The following is a 13,999-nucleotide window of genomic DNA, read 5'->3' on the forward strand; positions in this document are numbered from 1 at the left end:
CGTAGGAGATTCAAGATCTTAGTTCAAAGGTTTTTACAATATTCAAGTCATTTCGATGAAGTGATTACTTCGAATCAATTTCATCAGTATTGTCTCAAAATTTGAAACAGTTTCAATATTAGGAAAGATCTTCATTTACCAAAGATCTTTAGTGTTTGCCCTGCAGTTCAGATTGTTGACCTTTTCGGAAGCAAAGGCAACAATTCCACAGGCTTGTTTGAGAAGGATAAAACAGGGGGGTTTTAAGATCATATGTATTCCTGAAGCAACCTCACCACATAGTTATACATATCGTAACATACTATTCTAGATAACCTTTTCCATCATTCATCTCACCTTGAAGCTGTAGAAATGTTTCTTTATCATGCCCTGGTATCACTCGACCTTTGGTTGTAGATTCCAATCGTTTTAATCGCTGGGTGCTTTGGAACCAAGCTGGATGATCGCTGTAATTTCATGTTAGCTTCCCTTTCCCGTTCAGTGGTATCAAGCGTTTCATACCGTGCTAGCCATCCTTGAGGTACTCCATCTCGCCACTATCACGTTGTTAACAGATTATACCATTGACCAGAACCAGGAGTTCCACCAACATTTTCAATGACGTGACAGTGGTCACTGATAAAAAAGAATGTTCCGGTCTTCCGAAGGTTCAATTGCATTCCCACGAGACCATCTGTGTGACCAGGAAGGTGATGGAGAGTAATTCCTTGACAAAAGTCGACGGTTCTCTCATCGAATGTCTTCCAATTCAACGATAGCTTTTCGGAATCAGCATTTGACGAGACATTAATCATAGCAAGAGACTAGCTTACATCCAAATAATGTTTTAAATAGACTCCAACATCGGCACCAATGGCAACAGACCAAAATGCCGAACGCAACTCTTTATCATGAACCCAAATCTCGACATCTTTTCTCTCCAGGAATTGATCCAATCCACCTGCATGATCCAAATGCAGGTGGCCCAGAATTCTATTTTGTTCGGTAAGTATATCTTCTTAGCTCATCTATCAAAGGCAGCCTACATTTTTTTGACATCTTCCAATTTGTGTCCTGTTGCTTCAATTGCTGCTTTCAATTCGTGTCTTGGTTCATACTTAATTCGTGCAAAAACATCGATTACTTGTGGACCCCAGACTTCAGGATAATCTACCCCACATCCTGTTTCCCAGAGTATTACACCTTCGAAAGGGTGATCAATTAGTATGGCATATATTGGCAGCTCTCTTCGTTTGTTCACGAACTTCTCTCCTTCTGTAGACTTCAACGATGTGTTACCACCTCTTGTTACAAACCCCTCGTCACATTCTAGCCATCCGAGTTCGAGTAAATATGCTCGTGTCCCTGGAGGACAGACATTGGAAACATGAGCAGGTACTGCGCCTAACTCGAGAGCTCGTTGTATTCCTGCCATTGTTCTATGTGTGATCAGAATGGTTGTTTGGCGAGTTGAATAGTTAAGTTTAATGTTATGATATTAGTATCTAATATAAATAGGACTTTTGAAGATTGAGATCTGGTGGGGATATCTCTATGAATTCTTATACCGGTGATCGATAGGATCCACTCGACCCCGCTTTATGGAACCAGTGCGACCTTGTTTTTAGCTATCACATCTTACAAAGCACAAACTGGGATGATACAATTACAAATATTAGTTAGTACGTTCAGCTAAACATGTCCCTAAGCTGTGAGCTCAGGTGAGTTATGAGATGTGAGCTAAAAAAGAACAAAAAGAAACATTCTAGTTTGAGCTATTCCAAGCTGTAATTGGTACGTGGTTGAACCAGATTCTACACACTCTCTCTATCGATGATTGACTGGATGGATCGATTCCGCACATCATAAAAACGCCCGACGCCTCAAAATGTTGAACGTGCCCAGGTGGTTCAAGGAAACTGACTAATAATTGGACCCAACTCAAGCCAAAAGATGATTTTCGAGAGGATTTGGTACGAACAAAATATGCCCCCACTAATTACCCCTCCTCGAATTGATCACCCCGCATATCCCGGTAATGAAGTTAAATAATCAATAAAAGAAGTTTCCGAGGTATTGTAGAAAGTCGTTTATCATATTTTACTGCTCACAGGACATTGAAATAATCTATTTCTGGATCCCCATTCAAATACTCAAACATCATACAAGCATCGAAGCTTTTCATAAAAATGACTCAAGAAACCATGAAAGCCGTAGTATTCCATGGAACTCTCGATGTTCGACTCGAAGATCGACCAATCCCAAGAATCGTAGATCAGACGGATGTAATAATCAAGGTCAAATACTCGGCATTGTGTGGAAGGTAAGTTGACCTTGCATTGTAAATCTCTGACCAGGAAGCTTGACACTAATCAATTTCACAGTGAACTCCACGTTTTCAGGGGGCATCAAGCTTCGAAGACAGGCTTCATCATGGGTCATGAGACTGCAGGCACGATCGTTGAATTAGGAAGCGATGTGAAGACACATAAGAAGGGCGACTTGATTGTCATGCCATTCACCGTGTCTTGTGGTGAATGTTTCTATTGTATGCAAGGGTATTCGTCGCGATGCGAAAAATGTTTGTTATTCGGATGTCCCTTACTAGATGGTGGTCAGGCCGAGTATATGAGAGTGCCATTGGCAGATGCAACAGCTGTAAAAGCCCCAGAGGGCATTGATGAGAAAAAGTTGGTGTTGATGGCAGATATCTTCCCGACCGGATATTTCGCGGCTCAGAATGCTTTTGATGGAATGTCGCAAGAAACCATAAGCAATAGTGTTGTGGTTTTAATCGGGTGTGGGCCCGTTGGTCTTTGTGCCTTGATCAATGCTTTGGAGTATAAACCAAAGATTGTGATAGCTATTGATCGTGTGGAGAGTCGGTTGGAATTGGCTAAAAAGTTGGGCGCAGAACCGTGGAATGATCAGACGAACAAAGAAGAATTGACGAAGCGAGTGAAAGAATTGACTGATGGAAGAGGTGCTGATTGTGTAATTGAGGGTGTCGGTCATGCAGATGCGCTGAGAACTGGATTTGATCTGCTGCGGCCATGGGGAACAATCGCGAGTTTCGGTGAGTAGATTTCTTGGTTTAGAAAGGTAACCTTGTTAACATAATGTGATCATAGGTGTGCAGCAAGAAGATATCCCTTGGTCAGGCATGGAGGCCTATGGCAAGAACGTGAAATCACAATTTGGACGATGCCCAGTTCGAAGTGTTTTCCCACAAGCTATGGAGGTTCTTAAAAAGAACCAAGATAAACTTGAGTAAGTTTTTCCAATCCAATAATGAAATCTCTCAGATTAAGTCCCTAATAAGAGACAGTTTCATGACTGATAAGATTATGCCCTTGAGTGAAGTAGTCGAAGGATATGATCTCTTTAACAAAATGCAGGTACACAAGGTAATATTTGAGCCCGGGCATTGAATTTCTGCCCTTGAAAGTCGTTTTGTTGTCTAAATACATTATTACAATCAAGTATAAGATATCCCATAAAATCCAACATGTGGTAAAGATACAGATTAAGTGACTTGACGATTGATCAAAATTAGTCACAAAGGTAGTTGGGAAATCACAGATTTCTAGGCACTTAAAGTTTATAGAATCCTAAATCTGCTTTGAGTTTGGAAATTATTATGATAATTTGTTCTATATTATTATTGGTTGAACATAAGTAGAGATCGAGATGCATCTCTCATGCCAACCATAGGCAACTTTCCCTCAATCATCCAAGGCAAACCTATTGACGAACCTGAAAGTCTTCAGTCCGGCTTCAAACTCCTTGACAAGTGAATTCACACTCGTTGAATTACTATACACTCCTGGTCCAACAGGGATTGACGCAACATTTAATGCCGTTCTCGCATTTCCCAAAATTCCCACAGGCTTTCCCCAGTTGTACGCATCCAACAAGATCTGACGAGGTCGGTCTGCTGGGAAGTACGTTGATTTTGAACCGTTTGTGAACAAAGTCTCTGCGCCATCAGTTACGATGATACCATCAAACAGTGTCGCATCTGATGCACTATAGGTGGCATCCACTTCGTTCGTCAAGATTTCTCCTATGACTTTTACGTTTACCCCGGATGTCGAAAACGATCTTGCAAGATTGGCTGCTTGTGTTAAGGTTGCATTGTTTTTAACACTCACCAAGACTCCGATGTTCAGCGTTGCTATCGTTAGGAGCTCATTGCCAAATATGGTGATAAAGGAAGTCTTGTTGTCATTGTAGTAAGTGTTATCTGCTTCCGGAACTGGGAGATTCAAGACCGAAGCGACACGTGCGGCAAGGTTGTGTGAAACGCGATTCAATTGAATGAGAACATTTGATTTCACAACGCTAGATGTAAGTTGTGAAGTTTCGAATCGGATCGCGTTAATGAGGAATTGTTGTTCCGCTGGGATGAGCGAATTGAAGAATAGCCTGGGTTGAGACCAAACGTCTGAGAAAGTTGACGAGACCTCTCTCACTAGATTACCTGAGACCGTTCTCCCAGGAGCTGTGAAGAACCCTCTACCGATTGTTTGATTTGCTTGCTTTGGAGCTCCATCATTGAGAGTATTTGGAGAATAAGCAGCAGTGTTAAGAGGGATATATTGTTGCGCCGCACCATCACGATTGTTGTTGTGAACAGGAACAATGGGGCGGTTGATAGGCAGTTGCTCGAAATTTGGTCCACCATGACGATTTAATTGTGTATCGAGGTATGAATATATGCGTCCTTGAAGGAGTGGATCATCCGTAAAATCAATACCACGCACTATGTGCCCTGGTTGGAACTAGATCACTTACTATCAGCATGATATCTCCCATAATGTTTCCAATAGTCAGGATGCAGGAAATTTTCTTACCATGACTTGCTCGGTTTCCGCGAAGTAATTTCGAGGGTTAGCATCCAATTTCATGACTCCAATCTTTTGCACTGGAACAAGCTCTTCAGGAAGGATCTTGGTGGGATCCAAAAGATCAAATCCAAACTTCAACACATCATCTTCCTCCACAATTTGAATCCCGAGCTCCCATTCAGGGCCATTGCCGCTCTCAATAGCATCCCACAAATCTTTTCTGTGGAAGTCTGCGTTTTTTCCAGCAAGTACTTGAGCTTCCTCCCAGACCAAGCTTGCCTTTCCTTGCTTACTCTTCCAATGCCACTTGACTAGTTTGGAAGTACCAGCATCAGTAACCAGACGAAATGTGTGAATACCAAACCCATCCATGTGGCGGAATGATCTTGGGATTCCATTTCCGGCCATGGCCCAAAAGAGTGTATGTAATGAGCTTGGTTGCTGACTAAAAAAGTCCCAAGCAGAATCGTGTGCTGTTGCTGCTTGAGGTATTTCGTTGTCTGGGGATGGCTTGACAGCGTGAATCAGATCAGGAAAGAGGATGGCATCTTGAATGAAGAAAACAGGAATGTTATTCCCAACAATATCTAAAATTTCGTAAGTTTTTCAGCATTACCGAGATAAGAACAATTTTTTATACCAAAATTTCCTTCATCAGTATAGAACCTAGTAGCAAAACCATGGACGTCGCGTGCAGTATCAGCACTACCTCGACTTCCAGCAACGGTGGAGAATCGTACGAAGACAGGTGTTTCTTTGCCCTCTTGGTTCAGAAAGCTAGCTGCCGTTATGTTGCTATAATTTCCATAACTTGTGAAGACACCATGTGCACCTACATGAATGTCAATAATGATCTACCAAGAAATATGATGCAGTACTTACCGGCACCTCTGGCGTGAACGGCACGTTCTGGTACCTTTTCAATAAGTTAGTAGAACCGTTGATTATAAAGAAGTAGACACCTACCCGTTCATGGTCGAAGTGTTGTATCTTTTGACGAAATATAAAATCTTCAAGTAGTGTCGGGCCCCTCACACCAGCTTTCAAACTAGTATCCTCTTGTATAGGCCCGCCCGCATCGGTAGTGAAGTATGTGTTGGTGTCATTTATCGTAAACCGGTCTAAGAAACTAGAACTACTGGTTTGAGGATCGTTAGGTTCGCGCTTTTGGGGTTGCCTGTCTATTCCGTATGGACATTGAGCTGCGACCAGGCCCACGAGGCTTAGGACTGTTGACATGTACATCTCGACGGAATTGATGATACAAGCTGGTTGACTTTAAAGAAAAATTAACGTTGCAGAAGTAGTGAAAGGATGATTTGGGAAAGCCTTTTTATATGCAAAAAGTTCTGGTAGTAATTTCTAAGAGGTACTAGGATGTTCGCAAGGTAAGATGATTGGATTCCCATCCATGAGAAATCGAATCATGCAATCCAAGCTTGCAGACAAACATCTGGAGCCACACCCTAAGGATCACAAATCACTCGTCAACAAGAAGCCAAGATATCACTCTACAATGCAATCATACGCAGGTGTTGCGTAGGTGTTGCTATGGCTAATAAAGTTATGTGTAGCACGAATTTTGATTGTAGGCCAATAGGAAAGGCGAATTGATTATCAATCGACTTTTCTAAAGTGCTTATGCAGGGAACTGACAAGGAAAATCATGGAAGGTTTCTTGTGTAATGAAGAATAAAACCTTCATGACATGCAACCAATAATGAAGCCCACGATACTCGATTGTTGGGAAAGTTAATCCTGGATCCAAACAAATACAAGATCGTTGGTCTCTCGATCGGTACTTTCACTGATTCCTCAGAGCCATGACCCGGTAGATGAAAGGCTCCACCGACACCATGGCGTGGAAATCAACAGTCAGACGATTGGAGAAGCCAAGGGATTTTGTAGACTATTTCAGATCATCACTATAGCACCATTATTGAATCATGCATGAATATTTGACGCGTGTTCATGGCGAAGCTTGTAAGACAAGATGAAAAGAATACATTATCTTCAAGGCCTGCTAAATATATGATACAATCTTTAACTCGGACAAAGTGAGAATGATGGAACAGGGTCTGGGGATTGGTTCCTGCTCGATGCTGGGAAGTATATCAGAAGTAGTAACATCTCGAATGAAGACAGACTCATAGGTTCAAAGGAAGGCCCAACAACAGGTAGTGGTGCGTGAGTGCGCATAGAAGTAAGAACGGAATCATTTTCGATCCCCAGAAAATTGACAAAGCAATATAAACCACCTTGACGCGGTATACAATTGGTCCCCACAAAATATTATATTTTGTAAGCATTGATGTTCGAGAACTAGTGGGTGCACGGATTCACGGGACAGCTTGTGAGGAAAGCATAATGCTATACCAAACAAGACGATTTAGATAATTCAATTAAAATTCGAAATTTCATTGAACTTTTAAAAAGAATTAGGATATATAGCTATCAAGTATAAAGAATCTATGTAATGTGAAAACTGAATATGTGATTTCTCATCAAAATATTTTAATGAAAAGATATATAGTTAGATTTTTGGTGTACTAACTTTGAATTTTTTCAATTCCTATTAAATGTATTAACGTGATTTATCATCGAGTGGACTATATCATCGAGTGGACCACTTTCACCTTAATTCACACTTTCAAACTCATATTATTCAACAACAACTAAATCAATTAATTGAAACTATAAAGATTCTAATAATCTAGGATCTATTAAATCATTTTGACAAGTCCTTATATTATGTCTAGTCTTTTCATATTTACTATAATATCAATTAGAAAATACTTCCTTATTAGAATTCCTCTCTTTTTGATACTTATTGTATTGAATCTGAATATCAATCTTTTGTTGAGATAATATATCAAAAGCCTTTTATTCAATAAGTACTTCTCCTTAATATAATTGAGTTTTTTTCGTATGTTGATATTTGCTTAATACCTTATTCGCTATCCGAAGTATACGAATCTCTACATTCAAAAGTATATTTTCATAAGTGTCACGGGACCACCTCTGGGAGCATTCAGAAGCTTTACCACTATGCCACAAAAGCATAAAAGACTAGGAGGTAGAACTAGAAGTTCTACCTTACTCTCACATATATAGCAGAACAGGACAGGACAGGACAGGACAGGACAGGAAGGGCTAGTGTCACTTCGTGACATTACCCCCCTCATTAAGATATAGTCTCCATACCATCACCTAACTAGAAGGTTTCAGGATTAATGCCTCAGGCATTCAGACAGACAGGATCTATATATGCTAACCCCCAAACCAATGAAGGCTTATAAACTATAAGTGGGCCCCCCACACAGCTCCACTTATAACCAAGGATAATTCTACCTAATATCACGGGACCACCTTTGGGAACATTTAGAAGCTTTACTGCTATATTACAAAAGTATAAAAGACTAGAAAATAGAACTAGAAGTTCTACCTTGTTCTCACATATATAGCAGGACAGGACAGGACAGGACAGGACAGGAAGGGCTAGTGTCACTTCGTGACAATAAGCTAATCTCTTTATACTTTTAGCTAAAGCTAATACAGTTTCGAATATAGGTATAGGGAAGCTTAATTAATAATAAGTCATTCGAGATTTATTAAAATTGATTAACGTGGTTCATGTTATATGGATATATATATAGTAGTAAGCTATCAGGAAACAATCCCTGATACTGTGCCTTTTGGACAGATTGCGTGTGTGGCGTAGTGGTAAAGCTTACAAATCCTATTGTGTCCGCTTACGTAACAGTTCACATACGAGTGGATCATATCATCGAGTAAATCACTTTCACCTCAATTGACATATTCAAATTCATTTTATTCAACAATCATTAATTCAATTGATCAAAGCTATTAAGAATCTAATAATCTAGAATCTATTTTATCAATTTGACAAGTTCTTGTATTATAACCTGTCTTTTCATAGTTATTACAATATCAACTAGAAAATGCTTTTCCATTAGAATTCCCCTCATTTTGATGCTTGTTATATCGAATCTGAATATCAATTTCTTATTGAGATAATATATCAAGAGCTTCTTATCCAGTAAGTATTCCTTCTTGATGTATTTGAATCTTTTTCATGTATCGATACTTGCTTAATGCCTTATTTGTCTTTCTAAGTGTATGATTTTCTATATTTAAAAGTGTATTCTCATGTATCAGTCTTTCTATACCCTTAGCTAAAGCTAGTACAATCTCAAATATAAGTATAGGGGAGCTTGATCGATGCTGTATTATTCGAGATTTAATTAATATTGATTGAGAAAGAGTTTCTGTAGGATTATGAGGTATTTGAGAAATCCAGAGATCTAAATCAAGAGGGGGGGGAGTAGGTGTATAGATTCGAATATCCAATTTAGAAAGCACTACTTCAGGATCAAATGGAACTAGTCCAGCTCCTCTAAATCCGGCTTTTATATTCTGATTTGTAATTGATCTTTCATATACAGTTTTAAAAGCTATAAAGAATTCAACCTTTGAGATATGATTGATATAAGCTCTTATAAAACCCTCAATTTAAATACTATACTTTTGTTTCAAACACTAAAACAACTTATATCAAGAGGCTGAGTTAAATAACTTGAATGTGCTGGTAAATGTATGCATTTAATGTTGTTCTCCTTGCAATAGGCCTGGAATGATATTGATTCATGGCTTTCATATCTATTCACTACTAGTATTCTATATTGGCCTTTAGTTCGATTTCTTGTATGTTTACCGAAGTATTTCAATCATTCTAAGTCTATCTCATTATTTGTCCACTTATTGCTTGTAGGTTTAATAACTCAATCTGCAGGAAGGCTAGTCTCTGTATACCAATTTGAAAGGTGTATTTATCCCTGTACAACTAGAAATGGAGGTATGATTTCTCCCGTGCTATTTCCATATATGATCGCTATCGCCCATTCTCGATTGCCTGGCTGTATAGCCTTGCTCCTACCGGATCTTTCAAAGCTAATAACAACCATACCAGCATTTATAATCCCCATCATAAAGCCTATTTCATCGAAATTCCATAAATCGCAATCGAGAATGCCGAATTTGTTTTGTATATTTGAAAAAAGCTGGAACCAATCTGTAATAAGCTTAGGATCCTCGCAGAGAGCTCTTTGAAAATCATAAATACAATTAAAACATATTTTTAGCTTTTTATTACGTTTCACAAATCGATATGCCTATTGCTTTCCAACTTTCTTCCCTTCTCTGGAATCAAGAATATGATTGGCCATATCTTCCACCCCCTTATATTTAGGCGCAAAACCTCTCGAATCCATATCGATTATATATTGAATAATGATATCCTTTTCCAATTTCGAAAGAAGACTATTATTAGATGGAGTTTCGATACGAGGGGTAGATCTATTCATTTTATAGTGTAATATTGTATATAATATATTATATAGCTTGACAGATCGTCGAATGCTGAGTTTTTTGTCTTTATGCATAGCCTCGATGGCTAAGAGTATTCGAGCTTCATTATTATTCGATTGCATGTTGATTGATTGATAAAACGCGTATTGAATTGAGAGGTGAATATTTGAGGTGGAAGTGATCCACTCGTATATGAACCACGTTATAAAAGAATTTCAGATAGATTATAAGGGATTTGAGAGACCCATAAATCTTGATTAAAAAAGGGGGGAATAAATATGCGAATTCGAATATCCAATTTCGAAAGCACAGCTTCAAGATTAAATGGGATTAGACCTGTTTCTCGAAACCCTACTTTCATATTCTGAAAAGTGATTGATTCTTCATATACAGCTTTAAAAGCTATAAAGAATTCAACCTTCAAAATATGACTGATATATGCCTTGATAAATCCATCAATTTGATTACTATATGAACATTTTAGATTACTAAAACAGTTAATATCAAGTAACTAAGTTAAATAACTTGAATATAATAATAAACTTAAACATATAATATCGTTCTCTTTACAGTATGCTTGAAAAGCTATTGATTTATAGCTTTTATACCCATCTAACACCAATATTCGATATTTGCCCTTTCTTCAATTCTTAATATACTTGTCGAAATATTTCAATCATTCTAAATCTATCTCATTATCTATCTATCTATTAGATGTAGGTTTAATAGCCTATTCCATAGGAAGATCGGTTTCGGTATACCAATTGAAGAGGTGAACCTATCCCTGAACCACTAGAAATAGGGGAATAGTTTCACCCTCTCCATTTCCGCATATTATTGCTATAGCCTATTCTCGATAACCTGGTTATATTGATTTACTTCTACCACATCTTTCAACACTAGTTATAACTATTCCAAAGCATATTATACCCATCATAATGCCTGTTTCATCGAAGTTGTAGAAATCGCTATCCAAAATACCGAATTTCACTCGCATATTCGCAACCAATCGAAACCAATCTTCAATAAGCTTGAGATCTTCACAGAGAGCTTTTTGAAAGTTATAAACACAACTAAAACACATCTTTAATTCGATTCAACACTTTACGAATCGATATGCCTAGAGCTTCTCAATACACTTGTCAAAGAATATGCCTCGGGATGCGAAGACTCAACATCTGTACGCAGTGCATCCTACGAACCTCCAGCTCTCTCTTGAGAGTCTATAGAGCTAAGATTGAATTGCAAATAGAATTGGAAGAATTAAAAAGAAAGAGATATCAGAAATATAGCAAAGAATTATATTATAATTTTATAATAACAATATCTACAAAGAATTGAATATCAGTTTTAAATGTGGATATAAAGGTTATAAAAGCCCCGGTCAGATTTAATATCTATTATTGATTATTATTTTATAGAAATAAGATATATAATAGATCTTTTCTCTTTAGAAAAGTCTTTTCGATATAGAGCTTGCCATCACTCTACTCATACTACAATCCCTTTTTTTTATACCCTTTGACTTTCAGCTACTCGAATATTATAATAATATAATATAGAGAATATTATCGCTTTTAAATTAATATTATACTTTGAGTATCAATACAATATAACATTTTTCCTTTTAATTTTCGAATTTTTGAATTTTCCGAATTGATTTATATATAGACTTAGAGCTCGGCTTTATCTCATTATTATTAACAGTTTCAATTATATATATCTAATAAGAACTGGAGGATATCAAGCTTATGAAAATATATAAAGGATTAGTTTAAAGAAATAAAGATAAAAAAGAGTGGTATTTTTTATTACTACTTTACTAGCAAAAGAACCCTTTGCTATATTGGAGGCAATTTGGGAGGGGATAACTCTTATCTTTTATAGAAAGAAAGGAATAGTAAATTGAATTTAGGATTTTAAAAAAAGAGAAATTGGATATTGGAATATTTTAATTGGATTAAGGGAGGGAAAGAGTTAGAAAGGAAGTGTTTTAAAGGATGAAGACAATTATCTCTATTTACACTCCGAATAAAGATTGGGCTTAATTCCCTAGCATTTGTTTTTACTTTTCCAAATTGAATATATCTATTGTAGATATCAATAGTATTTGCTAGGCCCCTATAGCCTAGCCGTCCTAAATAGTTATGGACTGAAAAAGGACGTTAATAAAATCAATCAATCAATCAAGAATATGCCTCAGATCAATGGCTTGATACTCTCAACCAATACGAACTCAGATCAAACCAATCCCCATCAACTTACTCGAAGCTATTTCCATGGAAAATAGGTTCCAGAATCAAGCTACCAAGCAGAACTATTCGAAATACTGCTAGCGCATTCTTTCAACTCAAATTAGGTCACGGATATATCAAATCCTATCTATATCGTTTCAAATTCACTAATAACAAATATATATGCAGCAATATTGAGGCACCTCAACACCTCCTCATTAGCTGTCCCATATATAAAGCAGAAAGGAAAGAGATCTTTAAGAAAATCCCATTATCCAAAATCACTATACAATTCCTATTACATATAAAAAGAGGTATAGAATTAATTATCAAATTTATCAATATCACCAAAATCACTATAAGGGCATTGTCACGGATCGTACCCAATCGCAACTGCGATCGCTTACGTGCGCGCTTGCGCACATGTACAATCATATGTATATAGCTAGTATATAGAAGCGCTTTACAAGCACTTTGCTCCTGATTCTATAATTATAGATTCTAAGAATAAATTGTATTCTGCTCTTGTAATTCTTTTAAGGCAAAATATTATATTATTTATAACTCATTATATAATTATATAGCTATCTAGTAGCTGATCAAATAATACTTTATAATTATAATACCTTCTTGGGTATATTGAGGATATTCAATATTATTTATAGGAAGAGAGCTGGTTCCGAGTAAATCTATTCAACGAAAACAACAAATCTTTAATATACAAAGTTACAAGTATTACTATCATATTCAATCTATTTATCTTAAAGGAACTCTATCGCTCTCCTCCTTTTGCTAGCCGAATGCTCTTAGCTGATAATAATCAATCTCAACGGAATGATAGTTATAGTCCTTACGATTCTAATATAAATACTGGTAGATATGGAAAAAATAAACAGTCTGAAAATGACTCCTTAATTAAGATATTAATTTTCAAGAATAATATACTAATATATATTCTCTTGTTATAGAAAGAATAAATGCTGATTTTTAAAGATTTTGAGGATTTGTAGAACGAAATTGTAAGACTTAAAGATGAATTGCTATAGTATAGTTTTAATACTGTTTATTTATTTCAACCTTTAAGATATTAATAGTAATATTATACAGATTTCTTAAAGAATTGCAGAGTCCGGACTCCTGATGTTCTAATCGATTTATTGAGAAAGCATTTCCTATTACTGGAAAAAGAAAGAATAAGAAAAATCTCTATTTGTAAAGTCAGTCTTTATAACGATCCCTTCTGAATATCAATAACAGATCCCTTTCAAATCTAATCATTTTGTTGAATAATCTATAAATTCATTGAACACCTTATTTTCGTTTATTTATTATTACAATAAAGTGTTTGTATATTCTGAAGCTTATTAATTTTTTATTCAAACTTAAAGATAGTATAAAGCTGAAAGCAAGCCTCTAATAGCTATTAGTTACTAAGCAATTCGAATTTTATGAAAATTCATTTATCTTGAAAGTGCAATAGCGATTTTATATAATAGATTAAATAGAAAGAGAGATACAAAAATATGTATTCTCACTGTACATTCAAAT

The 13,999-nt window shown here is 36.6% G+C and overlaps 3 protein-coding genes across 3 annotated transcripts; 1 reads left to right on the top strand and 2 right to left on the bottom strand.

Annotated features, from left to right (window-relative positions):
- Positions 1-190: 190 nt before the first annotated feature.
- EAF02_004509 (uncharacterized protein) lies at positions 191-1,590 on the bottom strand. The gene is made up of 5 exons (XM_038900557.1): positions 1,026-1,590; positions 813-972; positions 591-758; positions 502-536; positions 191-446 (listed from the first exon to the last, which is right to left on the bottom strand). Exons 1-5 carry the CDS (start codon positions 1,412-1,414, stop codon positions 302-304), a joined length of 897 nt encoding a protein of 298 aa, XP_038759069.1. The 5' UTR covers positions 1,415-1,590; the 3' UTR covers positions 191-301.
- Positions 1,591-2,168: 578 nt separating this feature from the next.
- On the top strand, positions 2,169-3,410 carry EAF02_004510 (uncharacterized protein; the record flags this gene model as incomplete). The annotated part of the gene is made up of 4 exons (XM_038900558.1): positions 2,169-2,302; positions 2,364-3,055; positions 3,111-3,249; positions 3,308-3,410. The coding sequence occupies 4 exons, from the start codon at positions 2,169-2,171 to the stop codon at positions 3,408-3,410; spliced, it is 1,068 nt and encodes a 355-aa protein (XP_038759070.1).
- Positions 3,411-3,704: 294 nt separating this feature from the next.
- On the bottom strand, positions 3,705-6,074 carry EAF02_004511 (uncharacterized protein; the record flags this gene model as incomplete). Its single annotated transcript, XM_038900559.1, has 5 exons — positions 3,705-4,763; positions 4,836-5,416; positions 5,470-5,661; positions 5,712-5,745; positions 5,796-6,074. 5 exons carry the CDS (start codon positions 6,072-6,074, stop codon positions 3,705-3,707), a joined length of 2,145 nt encoding a protein of 714 aa, XP_038759071.1.
- Between the last annotated feature and the right edge of the window lie 7,925 nt (positions 6,075-13,999).

The sequence above is a fragment of the Botrytis sinoallii genome (genome assembly GCF_014898435.1).
Source record: "Botrytis sinoallii strain Bc 23 chromosome Unknown BSIN_007, whole genome shotgun sequence".
Taxonomy (NCBI): Eukaryota; Fungi; Ascomycota; class Leotiomycetes; order Helotiales; family Sclerotiniaceae; genus Botrytis; species Botrytis sinoallii.